The sequence below is a fragment of the Pseudophryne corroboree genome, chromosome 5 (assembly GCF_028390025.1).
Source record: "Pseudophryne corroboree isolate aPseCor3 chromosome 5, aPseCor3.hap2, whole genome shotgun sequence".
NCBI classification, from domain to species: Eukaryota; Metazoa; Chordata; class Amphibia; order Anura; family Myobatrachidae; genus Pseudophryne; species Pseudophryne corroboree.
In genome coordinates this window covers 36,547,327-36,563,176 of record NC_086448.1, presented here as the reverse complement: position 1 = coordinate 36,563,176, position 15,850 = coordinate 36,547,327, and the positions used below count along the sequence as shown (strand labels likewise).

The 15,850-nt window shown below is 47.0% G+C and overlaps 1 protein-coding gene across 2 annotated transcripts in view; it reads right to left on the bottom strand.

The window, feature by feature from the left end:
- The window catches only part of TRAPPC9 (trafficking protein particle complex subunit 9), a 1,110,831-nt gene that overhangs the window by 565,857 nt on the left and 529,124 nt on the right, over nucleotides 1-15,850 (bottom strand). For both annotated transcript variants that reach the window (XM_063921220.1, XM_063921221.1), the window contains exon 20: nucleotides 11,861-12,013. In XM_063921220.1, coding sequence (XP_063777290.1) covers nucleotides 11,861-12,013 — 153 coding nt within the window. The remainder of the gene's footprint in view (nucleotides 1-11,860; nucleotides 12,014-15,850) is intronic.

The window sequence follows — 15,850 nt, the reverse complement described above, 5'->3', positions numbered from 1 at the left end:
GGAGAGCTAGGTTCCAGCTATCACATCTTTTTCTCCACGCAGCCGCACACAGGGCCCGATTCACACCTGATCTCTGTAGTGCAAATTCACAAGGCGTTCGCAAGGTGACTGACAGGAAGAGGACGTTTGTGGGTGGTAATTGGCCGTTTTAAGGGAGTGTCAGGAAAAAAATGCAGGCATTCCCAAACGTTTTTAGGACGGGTGTGTGACGTCAGCTCCAACCACAATCAGCCTGATTCTATCACACTGTAGGAGTATTGGTGCCGACGAGACATGGCACTGGCAAGTTCAGGTGCGATGAAATCGCGCCTGAACTGCCAAAGTGATTACCATGCGATCATGCGATAGATCGCATGGTAATCACGTGATGGGCACGTCACTGTCGAGTGGGAGCGGCCACAGCGGGTGCCTTTCGCGCATCGCAGTGCGATATATCGCATGTGTTTTTAAAAACACATGCGATCGCACTGCGATGCAATAAATATTAAGGGCAGCACATACTATCATGAGACGCGATATACGAGCAGCGTGCCCGCGCATCGCGTCGCATGGTACCTTAAATGTGCATACAATCCCCCGATTTCTCTCACAGATGCGGTCGAAATCGAAGGATAGCACCGATTATCTTACAAGTCTATGGGCTACATAAGTCCTGGGCTGCACACAGACTGGAAAAATCATTCGATGGTGAGTGAGTTGCGAACGGATTTGCAGCTGTTTGGTGGAATTTTTGCACGGCGTCGGCATGCACTCGCACGCGGCGGGTTTTCACTCTCCCCGGGTGGCGACTATCTGATCGCAGACCTCTGCAAATTCACAGCACAGCGACCAGGTCTGAATTAGGCCCACTATCAGGATCACGGTGTACTGAGGGCTTAGTATCACATTTATCCCGCAGTCGCGGCAGAGTAAATCTGCACAATGTTGTGTTGCAGGAAAGCATTAATACTGTTCCCCGATCTCTTGCCTGTTTCTCGGATCAGCGTTCCTGTCGCACAGGTGTAGCACACACATTCACTAGCAGTGTACAAGGCACCTATACTTTGTGCTATTAGAAATGTGCGGAAAAGAAACCATTCAGTAATGATTATTGAGCGACGGGACGCATGACGCAGTTTAGCCATATTTTTCGTGGCGCACCAAACAGAGCTATTTGGTACAATATGAGGACAGAGAGGATCGATCTGTACCTGCGATGAAAGCAACCTCGTTTTCTGGTTTTACAACGCGCTGGAAACTTGCACATGCTGTATAGGGGCCCATGAAAAGTCTGACCTAAGATAGGAAAATACCTATGGGGAAAGGTTACTTGTGAGAATGGGGAGAAGAGACGACCAACTCAAAAACAGTCGCAGGTACATCAATGTAGAAATGAGTGTTCTTATAGCTAACAACGATAGAGAAGTGACTTGGCCGTGTAAGTAGCCTTTGTATGCAAACATATAACATATCACATACAGTATACGTATCATCTTGCTTGGCCATAAAACATTTTCTATCCTTGGCATATGTGTCGATTTCAACCAGAAGGTCTCTGTGATTCAGTAATGTTCCCAGGGCCAATTCTAATCTGGGGCCAAAATTCAGTACCAATGACAGGCTCTACTCCCTAGTTCACAGCGTCTCCTGTAGTGCGTTAGCTCTTAGGAGCAGGGCCCTCCGGCTTTTTGTTATACTCATAGACGTTCTCTTTGTCTGCCCACCCCTTAGCTCTGTGTCACTGAGGGAGAGTGTTTTATCACTCATGGGGCATTATAACAACTTGGGAGATAAAGTAGAGGATAATAAATTACCAACCAATCAGCTCCATAACTGCAATGTTACAGGCTGTGCTAGATAAGTGACAGTTAGATGCTTTATCTCTCTCCAAGATTTGATAAATCTCCCCCATGAAGTTACTGTATTGTGCGTTACTGCTTAGTTTCTCCCCTTATACATAATGGCGCTACGGACACTTGGTTGTGCAATATAAATAAAAATAATAAAATAATAGTAATAGAATCTATAACAAGGGGAAAATACAGCGTCTCTTCATGGTGTGTTACACTAAGCTGTCACCGCCTACTGTATTATACTCTCCCGCAGATCACCGGCGCCCGTGCATCCCTGCTAGTAACCTACGCCCAGGGGGACCTGCATTTTCATGTACGCCATTAACATCTTATTAAGCTGATAGGTTACGATAAAGGTTCGTAGCACTGGAAATTCAGATTGTTACTCCTAAATAGAGGTCGACCGTATGAATGCTCAATCAGCAAACACCTAAGGAATGTCTACTAAATCGTTTACTATACCAGCATAGCGAGGACTATGTCAGTGGGATGTGCACTTTAGGATGAGAAGAGTCTGCAACACAACTAATACAGAAACTGTACTTTCTTCCTATGGCATGGAGTGTGCGGCCGGCTGTAAATAGCTGCATGCAGTGCTAACGTCTGTCACCTAAATTAAGTCACTTCCATCATCACCGCGGCTAAATATAGACCATGTAAGTGCTTTGGCGCCACGCGTCCCTCTTTCTTGCATAAAAATAACTGACGGTAACATTGCAGCCAGACTGCTAACATGAGGTCAATGCATTATTAATGCAATCAGACTGTGCAGAATACAGCAATAAGACTACAGCCGGCCAATTGTCCAGGTCACAGCAGTCTCTACAGTATTTCTCTAACCTAAAAGCATCTTCAGGTGAGGCTGTTATTTGAGGGTAGGTTCTTGTAGGCAGCGGCGTAGGGAGGGCGGTTACGGTGGAGCTCGAGCTCCAGGCGCCCAAGACAGTACAGGGCGCCGCAGCTCGACTCCGACGGAACCTCTGCCTGGTCGCAAGCAGCTTGCAGCCGCAGCTGTCAGTCACTGACAGCTGGAAGCCCGAGTTGCTTCAAATCTCTCCCTCCAGCTACAGGGGGCACATCTACTGGGGGCAAATCTATAGGGGCACAGCTACAGGGGGCAAATCTATAGGGGCACAGCTACTGGGGCCACAGCTACAGGGGGCACATCTACTGGGGGAACATATATAGGGGGCACAGCTACAGGGGGCAAATCTATAGGGCCACAGCTACAGGGGGCACAAACCAATGTGCACAATTACTCTGGGCACAGCTACAGGGGGCACATCTACTGGGGGCAAATCTACAGGGGGCACAACTACTGGCGGCAAATCTACAGGGGGCACAACTACTGGGTCCATAACTACAGGGGGCATAACTGTGGCCACACCCCTTCCCTATGAAGCCACGCCCCTATTTTTTGCCACGCACCTTTAGCGCGCACTATGCTTACCCTGTAGGTATGTGTGTGTGTGTGGGGGGGGGGGGGGGGCGTGCAAAAGGAAAATTTCGCCCTGGATGTCACAAGGTCTAGAACCGGCCCTGGTGGCCACGCCCCCAATTCAGTACAGGGGAGGAGGGCGCGGAAACATACCTTGCTCCAGGCACCATGACACCCTGCTACACCTCTGATTGTAGTAACACGCAGAGCAGACATCAGACCTGCACTGACCGGGACCAGTGGTGCCTGATATTCCCCTCGCACTGACTCCGGGAAACATATAGCAGAATCTGATCGATGCAAATTCCAAATAACGTCTCCTAACATCCCCAATACAAATTTCTGAACACGGTTGACCTGATCCCCCCCCAGGATCAAACACCAGAGTAAGGCAATGTGCACGGGAGCTGGTGTGGGACTACATATCCCAGCATGCCTTGCTGCAGTTTTGCCATTAGGGTATGCTATCATTGTGGCAGGGCATGCTGGGATGTGTAGTCCTACTGCAGCTGTAGTGCCGCACATTGCCTACCCCCTGCACCAGCACATGAAGTAATTGGCGGGAGGTGTGCATCTGGGAAATGATGTCCCTTCTGTCTGTAACCAGCGTCTCTTACTGGGTCATTCCTCACATTGCTGCACATGGGAAAATGTTCTGTTGTCTTACACAAGCCACATGTGACGTGTGCCGCATCTTCCACGCTTAGGGCGTGATTCGGACACATCCGTTAGTAAAGGATTCCTCTTCCAATTTTGAACAGACTGCACATGCGTCTGCATAGGAAAAGATGGCGTGCACATGCAGCACACGGTAGAAATTAGGTGCTGTGATGACTTGGGGTAATTACCTCGGTAGAAGGGTGTGTTGGTGAGGTGTCTAGGTGCTTCATCAGGAACCAAATACAGCTTTTCAGGTAAATAAATGGAATGGTGCTTTACTGGCAGCATAAATGAAACAGAACATCAAACGCCTACCCCCATTCGGTGCACTGACTTCTTCACCCAGGACTATCATCGGGCAGCTAGCCTGCAAATAAAGTCTCTGACTGTTCCTTTGTAGGTCTATCACAGGCTCCAGCCTCGCTTGGCTGCCACAGCTACTCACAGCCTCCGTCCTGTCTTTCACAGGTACAGTAAGGCACCACCAGCCTACAAACATTCAACACGCTCACCAGCCTGGCTTCTTCTCAGTCTCAAAGTTTGGTGGCCTTTCCCATTCTAGGCTCAGACCTCCTGGCCCTCAGTAGCTTCCTAGCAAACTGAGCTCCGACTAGCTTTCCCAACCGCAGGAGGGTCATTCAGATCTGATCGCTGCTGTGCGTTTTCGCCGTTTGTGTGCGTGGCAACTGGCCGTTTTCAGGGAGCGTCCGGAAAAACGCAGGCGTGTCCAAGCGTTTTGATGAAGGGTGTCTGACGTCAGCTCCAGCCCCGATCAGCAGGAATAATCGCACTGGAGGAGCAAGTCCTGGGCTGCGCAGAGACAAAGTGATTTTTAGCAGCTCCGCTACACATAGGAACGCACATCTGCACAGCGAAAATACACTCCCCCTGTAGGCAGCGACTATCTGATCGCAGGACTGCAAAAAACGCAGCCCGGCGATCAGATTTGAATAAGGTCCTCAGTTGGGCAAGATACACAGGCCACAGCCTGTCCTGACTGCAGAGTCTTCCAGACGGACTCTCCTCTACAGCAATTAGGTGTACTCCTACACCTGCCTTTTCTTCCGTGTGGGCAAATCCCTCCTGCTGCACACACAATGCATGGACGCAAAAATATGCATATCTTGTGAATTCCGAGTGTTGCCTTATTAGCTGTAACAAAATTAAATTATCATTACACTGGTTGCAATGGCTGTGGCTCCGCAATTCTATAGCATCCAAATTCATATGCATTATACATGCCGGGAGGGGGGCTTTAATACTGTAAAAGTTACACTTGTCGTTGCTGCTGATGGAACTGGAGGAGAATGTAACAGACTCGGCACATAGAGCCAGGAGTAACCTTCTGTTGTCAGCACACAGCATTCTATAATAAACCACTGAGTGCGGCGCACTGACTACCATATGGTACTGTGCACACTACACCGAGCTGCCATTCAAAGCACAGTCCCAGCGCCGGGGAAGGTACACAACGCTCATCTACATCCAGCATGGTTGACAACTGTCAGTAAATTTACTGTCAAACTGTAAGGAAAAACGGAGATCAGAAAATATATCACACTCTGAGACGCCACAACATCATTACCATATGGGAAAGTGGCGACGGATACGTGCATCATAAGAGCCAGGCCTACGGAGTGCAGGCTATAGATTGTACAAAGAGCTTATATCCGGCAGCCTACAAACAGCGCAAAAGCCGTACACCTTCTGTCCACCGCTATGTGAGGCTCAGCTCAATCAAGCGCTATATTTTCCCTTTGTGGCTCCCACGGGCTGGAAATTGAGGGATGAGGAGCATCACTGCATTACATTCTATGCCTAACATACATGGATGTATGAAAAGAAGATAACGAGATCCTTCTAGAGAGGGTTTTTAATGAGTTTCCAGTGATGGCAGAAATCAATGTTCTCTCTGGGGGAACCTCTTTTGATAAAGAGCAGAGAAAATCCCATTTGCTCAGCTCTCCGGGCGGATAGGTGAGCTCCCAGAGAGGTCGGTAATGAATGGCACAATTTGTACATTGGCGTAGCTATTGTCTTGTTATTCTCAGGCCATCCCACACTTCGTCACTTAGTCTCACATAAACACAATAATCCTCACTGTGAAGGAATGCTATTAACCCCTTACCCGCCCTAACCCCACCGCTGGTAGATCGCCAGCCCACGTGCTCGACCCCTCTCTGCCAAATGCTAGATAATTTCAATCTAAATGCAAATGTCTACATTTCTGAGAGCCGTCTCTCCATGTCAGGGCCAAACCAGAATCCTTTGTGGCTTTATTGTCTCTGCCTATGCTCAGTTTTATAGGACATGACGGAACATTGCAGCAACACCACAAAACATGACTGCTTATCGAAAGCACAGATCAGCACTGACGTCAGGATTGGACACCGGGTCACCGAATAGGCCCAGGAACACTGGGCCTATTTGGTGAGGAGAACCGGCGGTTTCATCAGTTTAATTACTAATCTACGGTTCTGGTAACAGCACCAGGAGAAGTTCCTGGCTGACATAATGTGGTCACTGCAGCCTTACATGGTCTCACGATACTTCGGGAAAGTCACAATGTCCTCTAAATCTAGCTGCCTGTGCTCAATATTGCCAGATCTAGAATGTGGTCATACTACTGGGACATTTATATAAAGTGGCCACGGCCTTACATTCTGTAAAATGAGGAGTAAGGGGATAAAATATTAATCGCCATGTGGGACGTTTATGATGGAAAAAAGGCCATCTATGCAGCTATAATCACTGCTGCGATTCTGGAGGTAAAAAAAAAAAAGTCTCAGTGTTGCAACTCCTACATGGCATGAAAGAACTCACATATGATGACAGCTAGGGTTACATGTATGACCAGGAGGGGTGACTGATAGTAGGGGTGTAACAAGTCTTCTACAATTATGGCACAATCTCTACCTAGACAACATTGGGCTTTTGGAGTCTGGGAAAGGTGGGAACCGATGGGAAAGGTGAGTCTAAATATGTCACTCCATGATAATCTCTTTCTGTAACAATATTCCTAGGAATTGTATATAGAATCTACCAACCCAAAAGGTAATCTGATTATTAGAATGTTGAGAGGGCTAGACCAACCTACAGCCTATCTGGTTACTATACTGTTCAGGAACTAGACCAACCTACAGCCAATCTAGTTACTATACTGTTCAAGAACTAGACCAACCTACAGCCAATCTGGTTACTATACTGTTCAGGAACTAGACCAACCTACAGCCTATCTGGTTACTATACTGTTCAGGAACTAGACCAACCTACAGCCAATCTGGTTACTATACTGTTCAGGAACTAGACCAACCTACAGCCAATCTGGTTACTATACTGTTCAGGAACTAGACCAACCTACAGCCTATCTGGTTACTATACTGTTCAGGAACTAGACCAACCTACAGCCAATCTGGTTACTATACTGTTCAGGAACTAGACCAACCTACAGCCTATCTGGTTACTATACTGTTCAGGAACTAGACCAACCTACAGCCTATCTGGTTACTATACTGTTTAAAGGTCTACACCATCTTACTACAGCCAATGTGATTATTATACTATTCAAAGAACTAGACCAACCTACAGCCAATGTGATTATTATACTGTTCAAAGGTCTACACCATCCTACTACAGCCAATGTGATTATTATACTGTTCAAAGGACTAGACCAACCTACAGCCAATGTGATAATTATACTGTCAAAGGTCTAGAACATACCTACAGCCAATGTGATTATTATACTGTTCAAAGAACTAGACCAACCTACAGCCAATGTGATTATTATACTGTTCAAAGGTCTAGACCAACCTACTACAGCCAATGTGATTATTATACTGTTCAAAGGTCTAGACCAACCTACAGCCAATGTGATTATTATACTGTTCAAAGGTCTAGACCAACCTACCACAGCCAATGTGATTATTATACTGTTCAAAGGTCTAGACCAAACTACAACAGTCAATGTGATTATTATACTGTTCAAAGGTCTAGACCAACCTACAGCCAATGTGATTATTATACTGTTCAAAGAACTAGACCAACCTACAGCCAATGTGATTATTATACTGTTCAAAGAACTAGACCAACCTATAGCCAATGTGATTATTATACTGTTCAAAGGTATAGACCAACCTATTACAGACAATCTGGTTACTATACTGTTCAAAGAACTAGACAACCTACAGCCAATCAGATAATTAGAATGAGCGGCAGAATGTAGAAATGGCAGTGCTATAACCAGCAAGAACAGAACAATTCCATAGGCTGCATTCTCATGAATATTGGTTTATTCCCCCCCCCCCCCCCCCAAAAAAAAAAAAAAAAACACAGCAGAAACAAATGGCTTCACTGTGTGTAGGTAATGATAGCGTTCAAGAGGAAAAAATAAGCAACGGAGAAGGGCACTCAGTCACCATCACATAACACGGGAGATACTAATGGACTGTACCAATAAATATCTTACTAACAAAACATCTCCCATTCATTTTATTTACCAAGACATCTGGTTCCATACTATAAATCCCTAAGAATAATGCATTCTGTATGCCCGCCATACAGTTAGCCTGTGGTCAGCAAAACGCAGCTGAACAAAGTGAGCAGAAAGACATTGCAGAAAGACACTCCCCTATTTCATATTCCAATCTTATCTTCAAGGTAGCAGTCTACAGATATTCACAGGGAATAAAGCAATAATGCCGGACTAGGATTTTCCGCACTGCCAACGTCTGTAACTGGCATTTGCTGTCTGCATTACAGATCGTCACTTTCAAACTCCAAACCAATTATTTTCACACATAAAAGCTACTCTGCTTTTAAGATAATCTCTGCTACGCACAGCCGAGCAGGGAGAACGACATTACTGGATTTAAATGGGGATTTCCACTACGCCTCTTTTTCTTTACTTCCCGAAGGACGTAACGAGTCACCATGTAGATGATGAGGAAAGTACGCAGGAAGGCTCCTTTCACTTTGTCAGGCTTCCCCACTGTACGGTCATTTCTAATCTAGTGAACACAGTTTAGAATATGTTTACCCTCTGCCTTAAAAGATTACACTCTCTACTCATAAGCGGCATGGTTATTCTAGGGCGGCCCGCACAGCTACTCTCTGATAGATCTGAGCGCCCTTTGAAAAGTTGAAAGCGTTTATCCACTTCCATGCTACTATATATTCATTTTTCTTAATTTGAGCACTTTAAAAAAAAAAAAATGTCAGTGATTTTAAACTTTTCATAGGATTAACTCATACAAAGCCATTTTTTGTAACAATTTTTACAACTCTATGCAAAAACATTAAAAAGGGCTCTCAATTTTTGGATACCATTCCTACTGTCAATCCCTTAGTAGGAGACAATCCAACCAATATACTAAAACTGATATGACTAAAAGTATTCTACTGGAGCTACCAGCTTAAGATAACAGAATTGTCCGGGCTTCGGACAACGGGAGGGCCTCCCGGGCTTCGGACAACGGGAGGGCCTCCCGGGCTTCGGACAACGGGAGGGCCTCCCGGGCTTCGGACAACGGAAGGGCCTCCCGGGCTTTGGACAACGGGAGGGCGTCCCGGGCTTCAGACAACGGGGGAAGGGGGGGCCTCCCGGGCTTCAGATAACGGGAGGGCCTCCCGGGGGCTTCAGATAACGGGAGGGCCTCCCGGGGGCTTCAGATAACGGGAGGGCCTCCTGGGCTTCAGACAACGGGAGGGCCTCCCGGGCTTCAGACAACGGGAGGGCCTCCAGGGCTTCAGATAACGGGAGGGCCTCCCGGGGGGCTTCAGATAACGGGAGGGCCTCCCGGGGGCTTCAGATAACGGGAGGGCCTCCCGGGGGCTTCAGATAACGGGAGGGCCTCCCGGGGGCTTCAGATAACGGGAGGGCCTCCCGGGGGCTTCAGATAACGGGAGGGCCTCCCGGGGGCTTCAGATAACGGGAGGGCCTCCCGGGCTTCAGACAACGGGAGGGCCTCCCAGGCTTCAGACAACGGGAGGGCCTCCAGGGCTTCAGACAACGGGAGGGCCTCCCGGGCTTCAGACAACGGGAGGGCCTCCCGGGCTTCAGACAACGGGAGGGCCTCCCGGGCTTAAGCCAACTGGAGGACCCCGTGCTTAGGCCAACTGGAGGAACCCCGGCTTTCGGCTTCCATGGTTTGGAGTGAGTTTTCCATTAAATGTAAAAAGCAAGCCAAGAGGGAATTATCAAAGAATGGTGTGACCGGCCATTCCACAAGCTGAGGATTCATTATACTGCCTTATATACAGATATAGTACCTACACACCATCTAACTGCCATTTCCCTGGCACATTCATGCAAACTTCACGTGAAACCATTTAACACACTCTACAAGAACGACAGCCCCTAAATCTCCTCACTTCCCTTTTACTCTCTCAAAGTTTTTCTCACCAGAAGTGTTTCAACAAACTGCTAAGTCCCATGTGTTATAATCTATGGAAATGTATTTCAGGGAGACTGTGGCATTAGTGCACAGGAATGACCCAGCTGCCTACTCTGGGGACAGCACAGTAAGCTGCCTGCATTCTTCCTATAAATGAAAAGATGTTGTTTTTACTCTATGAAATACTGAGAGCAATTGCTGGGGACTAGAGCGGCGCAGGCTGCCATCCCCACGAGGGCTTGCAGAGCTCACTAAATTGATTACAATGTGAATAAAGTACTCGGTAGAGAAGATGCCCTTTCAACACTTGGCTCTCCTGATGCCGCTTAGAGGCTGTTGTGTAAACCCGCTTGATGCGGCAGATGTGTGTTTCTCACAGCAGGCGGGCGACTTACAAATAGCTCAGACTGTGCCGTTATCACATGGTACAAAGCCAAAGTAAAACAATGCATCTCACGGGAAATAGGACCGCCGCTGCTGCCAAACCCAGGAATATCCTCTAAACTGCCAATTATTTAAAAAAAAGTTTACAGACAGCTAGCACTTTTTACTGACACATTACTGCCATGTATTAAAACTGCCTCTGATTTCAAAGTAAACAAAGTTTCTGCACCAAAACAAGGGGGAACATTCTGCCACGAAAAAATGTCCAGAATAGCAATATTAAATACTCTGTCACTGTCTGGCCAGATAATCACACTGTGCAAAGTGTGGACAAATCCAAAGCGTCTCTAGATAAATACAGTATCACCATCACATCTCCTCTCACACACAGGTCCAGGCTTCTGTGGGGAGGCTGCACTCTGTAAGCGATGCTCTGCAGCGAGGCTGCACTCCCGTAAGTGATGCTCTGCGGCGAGGCTACATTCCGTAAGTGATGCTCTGCGGCGAGGCTACACTCTGTAAGTGATGCTCAGTGTTGTATGAAGGTGAAACTATTGTAACTCACAGATACATGTTATTGGCTGTTACTATGCATTGTACAGTATATTTGGGTATCTCATCTCTTGATGACTGCTGCACTATTTATATGCATTTTGAACTACAATAATCAAAGTCAACTAATTTTACTGAGAGGGTGCCACTGACCAGGCCCGAGAGGGTGCCACTGGCCGGCCCCCCAAGGGGGGCGCCACTGACCGGCCCCCGAGTGGGGGCGCCACTGACCGGCCCCCGAGGGGGGGCGCCATTGACCGGCCCCGAGAGGGCACCACTGACTGCCTCTGCGAGGGCACCACTGACCGCCTCTGCGAGGGCACCACTGACCACCTACCTGGAAGCCATGGTCCCGTGTCTATAAAATGCAGACATCCACGTGGATTAATAGACAATTTCCTGAATACTTAAAATCTAATTTTGGAGCCTCAGAAGAATTTTAGATACTGAAGAGCAGATCTGGGATTTCTCTGAATGAAAAACAACCGTCTGCTACAAACCTTAATATCCTACTATTTCCAGCAATTATGTCCCGGCTTTCTGATTCTCTGCTGGGACAGCTGTGTGACACATGGATGAGGAATGACAGAGGAAAGGATATGATCTTCCAGTGGATGTCCAGCTTGTTGTTGATCTCCAGCCCCTTGGCTTGCTGTCTTTCTTCTTCTATCTCCTTTGGGTTGGCAAACTCAAGACTATCCACAGTCGGCTCGGAGACGCTCTCAAAGGTGAACTTGTCCACTTGTATGGCCATGCTGAGGAGACACATACATCACATCAACATAAAGGAAAGATATAATGGCTTAAAGTGGGTGCATACAGACATAGGTGGTCATTCCGAGTTGTTCGCTCGGTAATTTTCTTCGCATCGCAGCGATTTTCCGCTAACTGCGCATGCGCAATGTTCGCACTGCGACTGCACCAAGTAAATTTGCTAAGAAGTTTGGTATTTTACTCACGGCATTACGAGGTTTTTTCTTCGTTCTGGTGATCGTAATGTGATTGACAGGAAGTGGGTGTTTCTGGGCGGAAACAGGCCGTTTTATGGGAGTGTTTGAAAAAACGCTACAGTTTCTGGGAAAAACGCGGGAGTGGCTGGAGAAACGGAGGAGTGTCTGGGCGAACGCTGGGTGTGTTTGTGACGTCAAACCAGGAACGACAAGCACTGAACTGATCGCACTGGAAGAGTAAGTCTCGAGCTACTCAGAAACTGCACAGAGAAGTCTTTTCGCAATATTGCGAATCTTTCGTTTGCAATTTTGATAAGCTAAGATTCACTCCCAGTAGGCGGCGGCTTAGCGTGTGCAAAGCTGCTAAAAGCAGCTTGCGAGCGAACAACTCGGAACGAGGGCCATTATACTGAAACAGCCCCAAAACCCAGACTTCATTCACATTCTTACTACAAATCAGACGAATGCAAATACTGGGGATTACACCTATAACCATGTCCGGAATAAGCCTAGGGGGGCCCCTGTGGAAGGGGGTGGTGGGTGGGTGGATGTATATTAGATTGTCCATACCTCCCAACATGACCCATTCAAGGAAGGACAAAAAGCTCTCTACCTGGACATATGATTGGTGTCACCTGTGTTGAACGATTTACTTGATAAGACAGGTGATTGCAATAATACATTCAGAGGGAAGTTCAGGTAGAGAGCATTTTGTCCCTCCTGGAATGGGTCACGGTGGGAGGTATGGATTGTGTATATTAAATGTAAACCAATGGTGTATATTAGATTTAAACTAATAGTGTAATACAGGTTGAGTATCCCTTATCCAAAACGCTTGGGACCGGAAGAATTTTGGATATCGGATTTTTCCGTATTTTGGAATAATTGCATACCATAATGAGATATCATGGTGATGGGACCTAAGTCTAAGCACAGAATGCATTTATGTTACATATACACCTTATACACACAGCCTGAAGGTCATTTTAGCCAATATTTTTAATAACTTTGTGCATTAAACAAAGTGTGTTTACATTCACACAATTCATTTATGTTTCATATACACCTTATACACACAGCCTGAAGGTCATTTAATACAATATTTTTAATGACTTTGTGTATTAAACAAAGTTTGTGGACATTGAGCTTCAGAAAACAAAGGTTTCACTATCTCACTCTCACGAAAAAAGTTCCGTAATTCGGAATATTCCGTATTTCGGAATATTTGGATATGGGATACTCAACCTGTAATGCCTGGGTACTGTTTATAGCTCCACCTAATTGAGACAACAATTTTATAAAGTTTTCTGTTAGTGGAAGAAAAACAACTTAAACAACCTTAAATACACATAGAAAAATAAAATCTGTAATTTATCTTATCACATGCAAGAATAGCAGCAGCCTCTGTACTACTTACACACTGGGACAGGACTCCGGAGTACTCTGTGTGTATCTCACTAGACCCTCATTAGATACCAGGTTACACAGTAGCTCATGAAACCTGATACCCCCGTGCATACTGTCCTGCTCGCATTCTGGATGTCTGGTTCTGCTGCTGCATAAGAGGGAAAGCTAGTGATGTCAGTGTGCTCTGGCCGGGGGTTCCCCTGACAAAGGGGGGCCCGGGGTAAAGTAAACCTTACGTTGCCCCCTTAATCTGGCTATGCCTATAACACGACACACGAGAAGTAGCACTGAGTGGTTATCCATCTAGGGTGAATCAGACAGTGAATGAACAATTACAGGTTTAATGCATTGCATCTTAGATTGTCGTTATAGTCTGTGATACGTTTCAGTCACTGGACTTGTGCGATCGCTGGTCGGCTTTGTGCAATCACTGGTAATTTCTACACCGATCCTGTCTTTTGGTAGTAAAATTCTGACTAGTCAGTCTTCTAGCATACAGTACTGTACATCATCCTCCTAATCTCTCACTGGATTATTCACCCTATAAAGAATGAGACCAGATAGTGGAATTACATTGATACTGAACATGAGTCACATGTGGCCCCATCCCCACTCTGCAAGGACACGATCTGACTCAACGTTCAGGGGGTTGGGTCATGAGGACGTAATTTGCATCACCAGGTCCTGCCCACCACTGCACAACGACACAAATTATATCATATAGGCAGATGTTTTGTCTGGCGGCACCCGAGTAATACCAAATACAATAAATCTAGTACATTACAAAGGTATGGGTGTAGTGTCCTGCACCCAAGGGGTCTGCGAGTGAGACTAAATCCTAAATACAACCTGCTACAGTATACATCTTTGTACACCACGGGTTTCAGGGAGTGAAGGATTGAACAACCCTGACATCTGAACTTCTAACATTGTGTTCCCTCTGTTGCAAAATGAACCGCATACAAGATATCTGGAGACATTTTTGGAAGCTGCTCCAGAGAGAACTGTGCTGTCGCCTACAGCAACCAGACTGCAACTATCTTTTTCCAATTAAGCATCGAAAATGAAAGTTTTTTTTCTTTTTCTTTTAAATGTCCCTGAATACGGCGTAAAATGAGTAACATCTCAGTATAACGTGCCGCTGACGTCTCTGCAATGTACATTAGAACCGCCATGGGCGGCCTGAAATGCACTTCAATTATTTAATAGAAATTAGCGGACCGTGTAATACTAAATTAACTATATTAAAAATAATAAAGGTCTATTTGTACAACAATTACACCAGGCGAGACGCAGATAGCAGACGACAGGACTAAAGTAACACTGTACAGCCTTGCGATGTTTAACGAGCAATTAAAAGCTAATTAAACACATAAACTGCTGTTTGCTTTTGGACAGACTTCAGCGAGCAGAGAACGCAGTGTTGTAGAAAATAAAAGATGATAAAACATTTGTTTCATTTAAACACAGTCCCTGGAGGTTCACCGCTGTACTCAGAAGGGCCCCATACACTACAGCCAGGGCCGGTTCTACACCTTGTGGCGCCCAGTGTGAAAGTTTTCATTGGCGAACCCCCCCCCACCCCACCCCACCCCGGCGGCAAAACAGTTAGTGCACGCCAGAGGCGCGCGTCCCAAAAATAGGGGCGTGGCTTCATAGGAGAGGGGCGTGGCCACAATTATGCCACCAGTAGCTGTGCCCCCAGATTTGCCCCAAATAGTTGTGCCCCAGAGTAGATTTGCCCCAAGTAGTTGTGCCCCCTGTAGTTGTGCCCCCAGTAGATTTGCCCCAGTAGTTGTGCCCCCTATAGCTATGCCCCCAGTAGATTTGCCCCAGTAGTTGTGCCCCGTCGCTGTGCCCCCTGTTGCTTTGCCCCCTGTCGCTGTGCCCCCTGTAGCTATGCCCCCAGTAGATTTGCCCCAGTAGTTGTGCCCCCTGTTGCTTTGCCCCCAGTAGTTGTGCATTCTGTTGCTGTGCCCCTGTTGCTTTGCTTCCCAGTAGTTGTGCCCCAACGTCCCTCCCATAGCAGCGCCGCACAGACACTAGAGGTCAATAATGACCTCTAGTGTCTGTCACTAGAGCCGGCTGCAGCGGACGGCCACACAGCCCACGGCATCTGCTGCAGCCGGGGAGCGGGTAGGCGGCGGTGCCTGCGGGTTGACTGCGGCCACGCCCCCAGGCCGCAGCACCCCGGGCGCAAGCACTGCTTGCCCGCACCAAGAACCGCTCCTGACT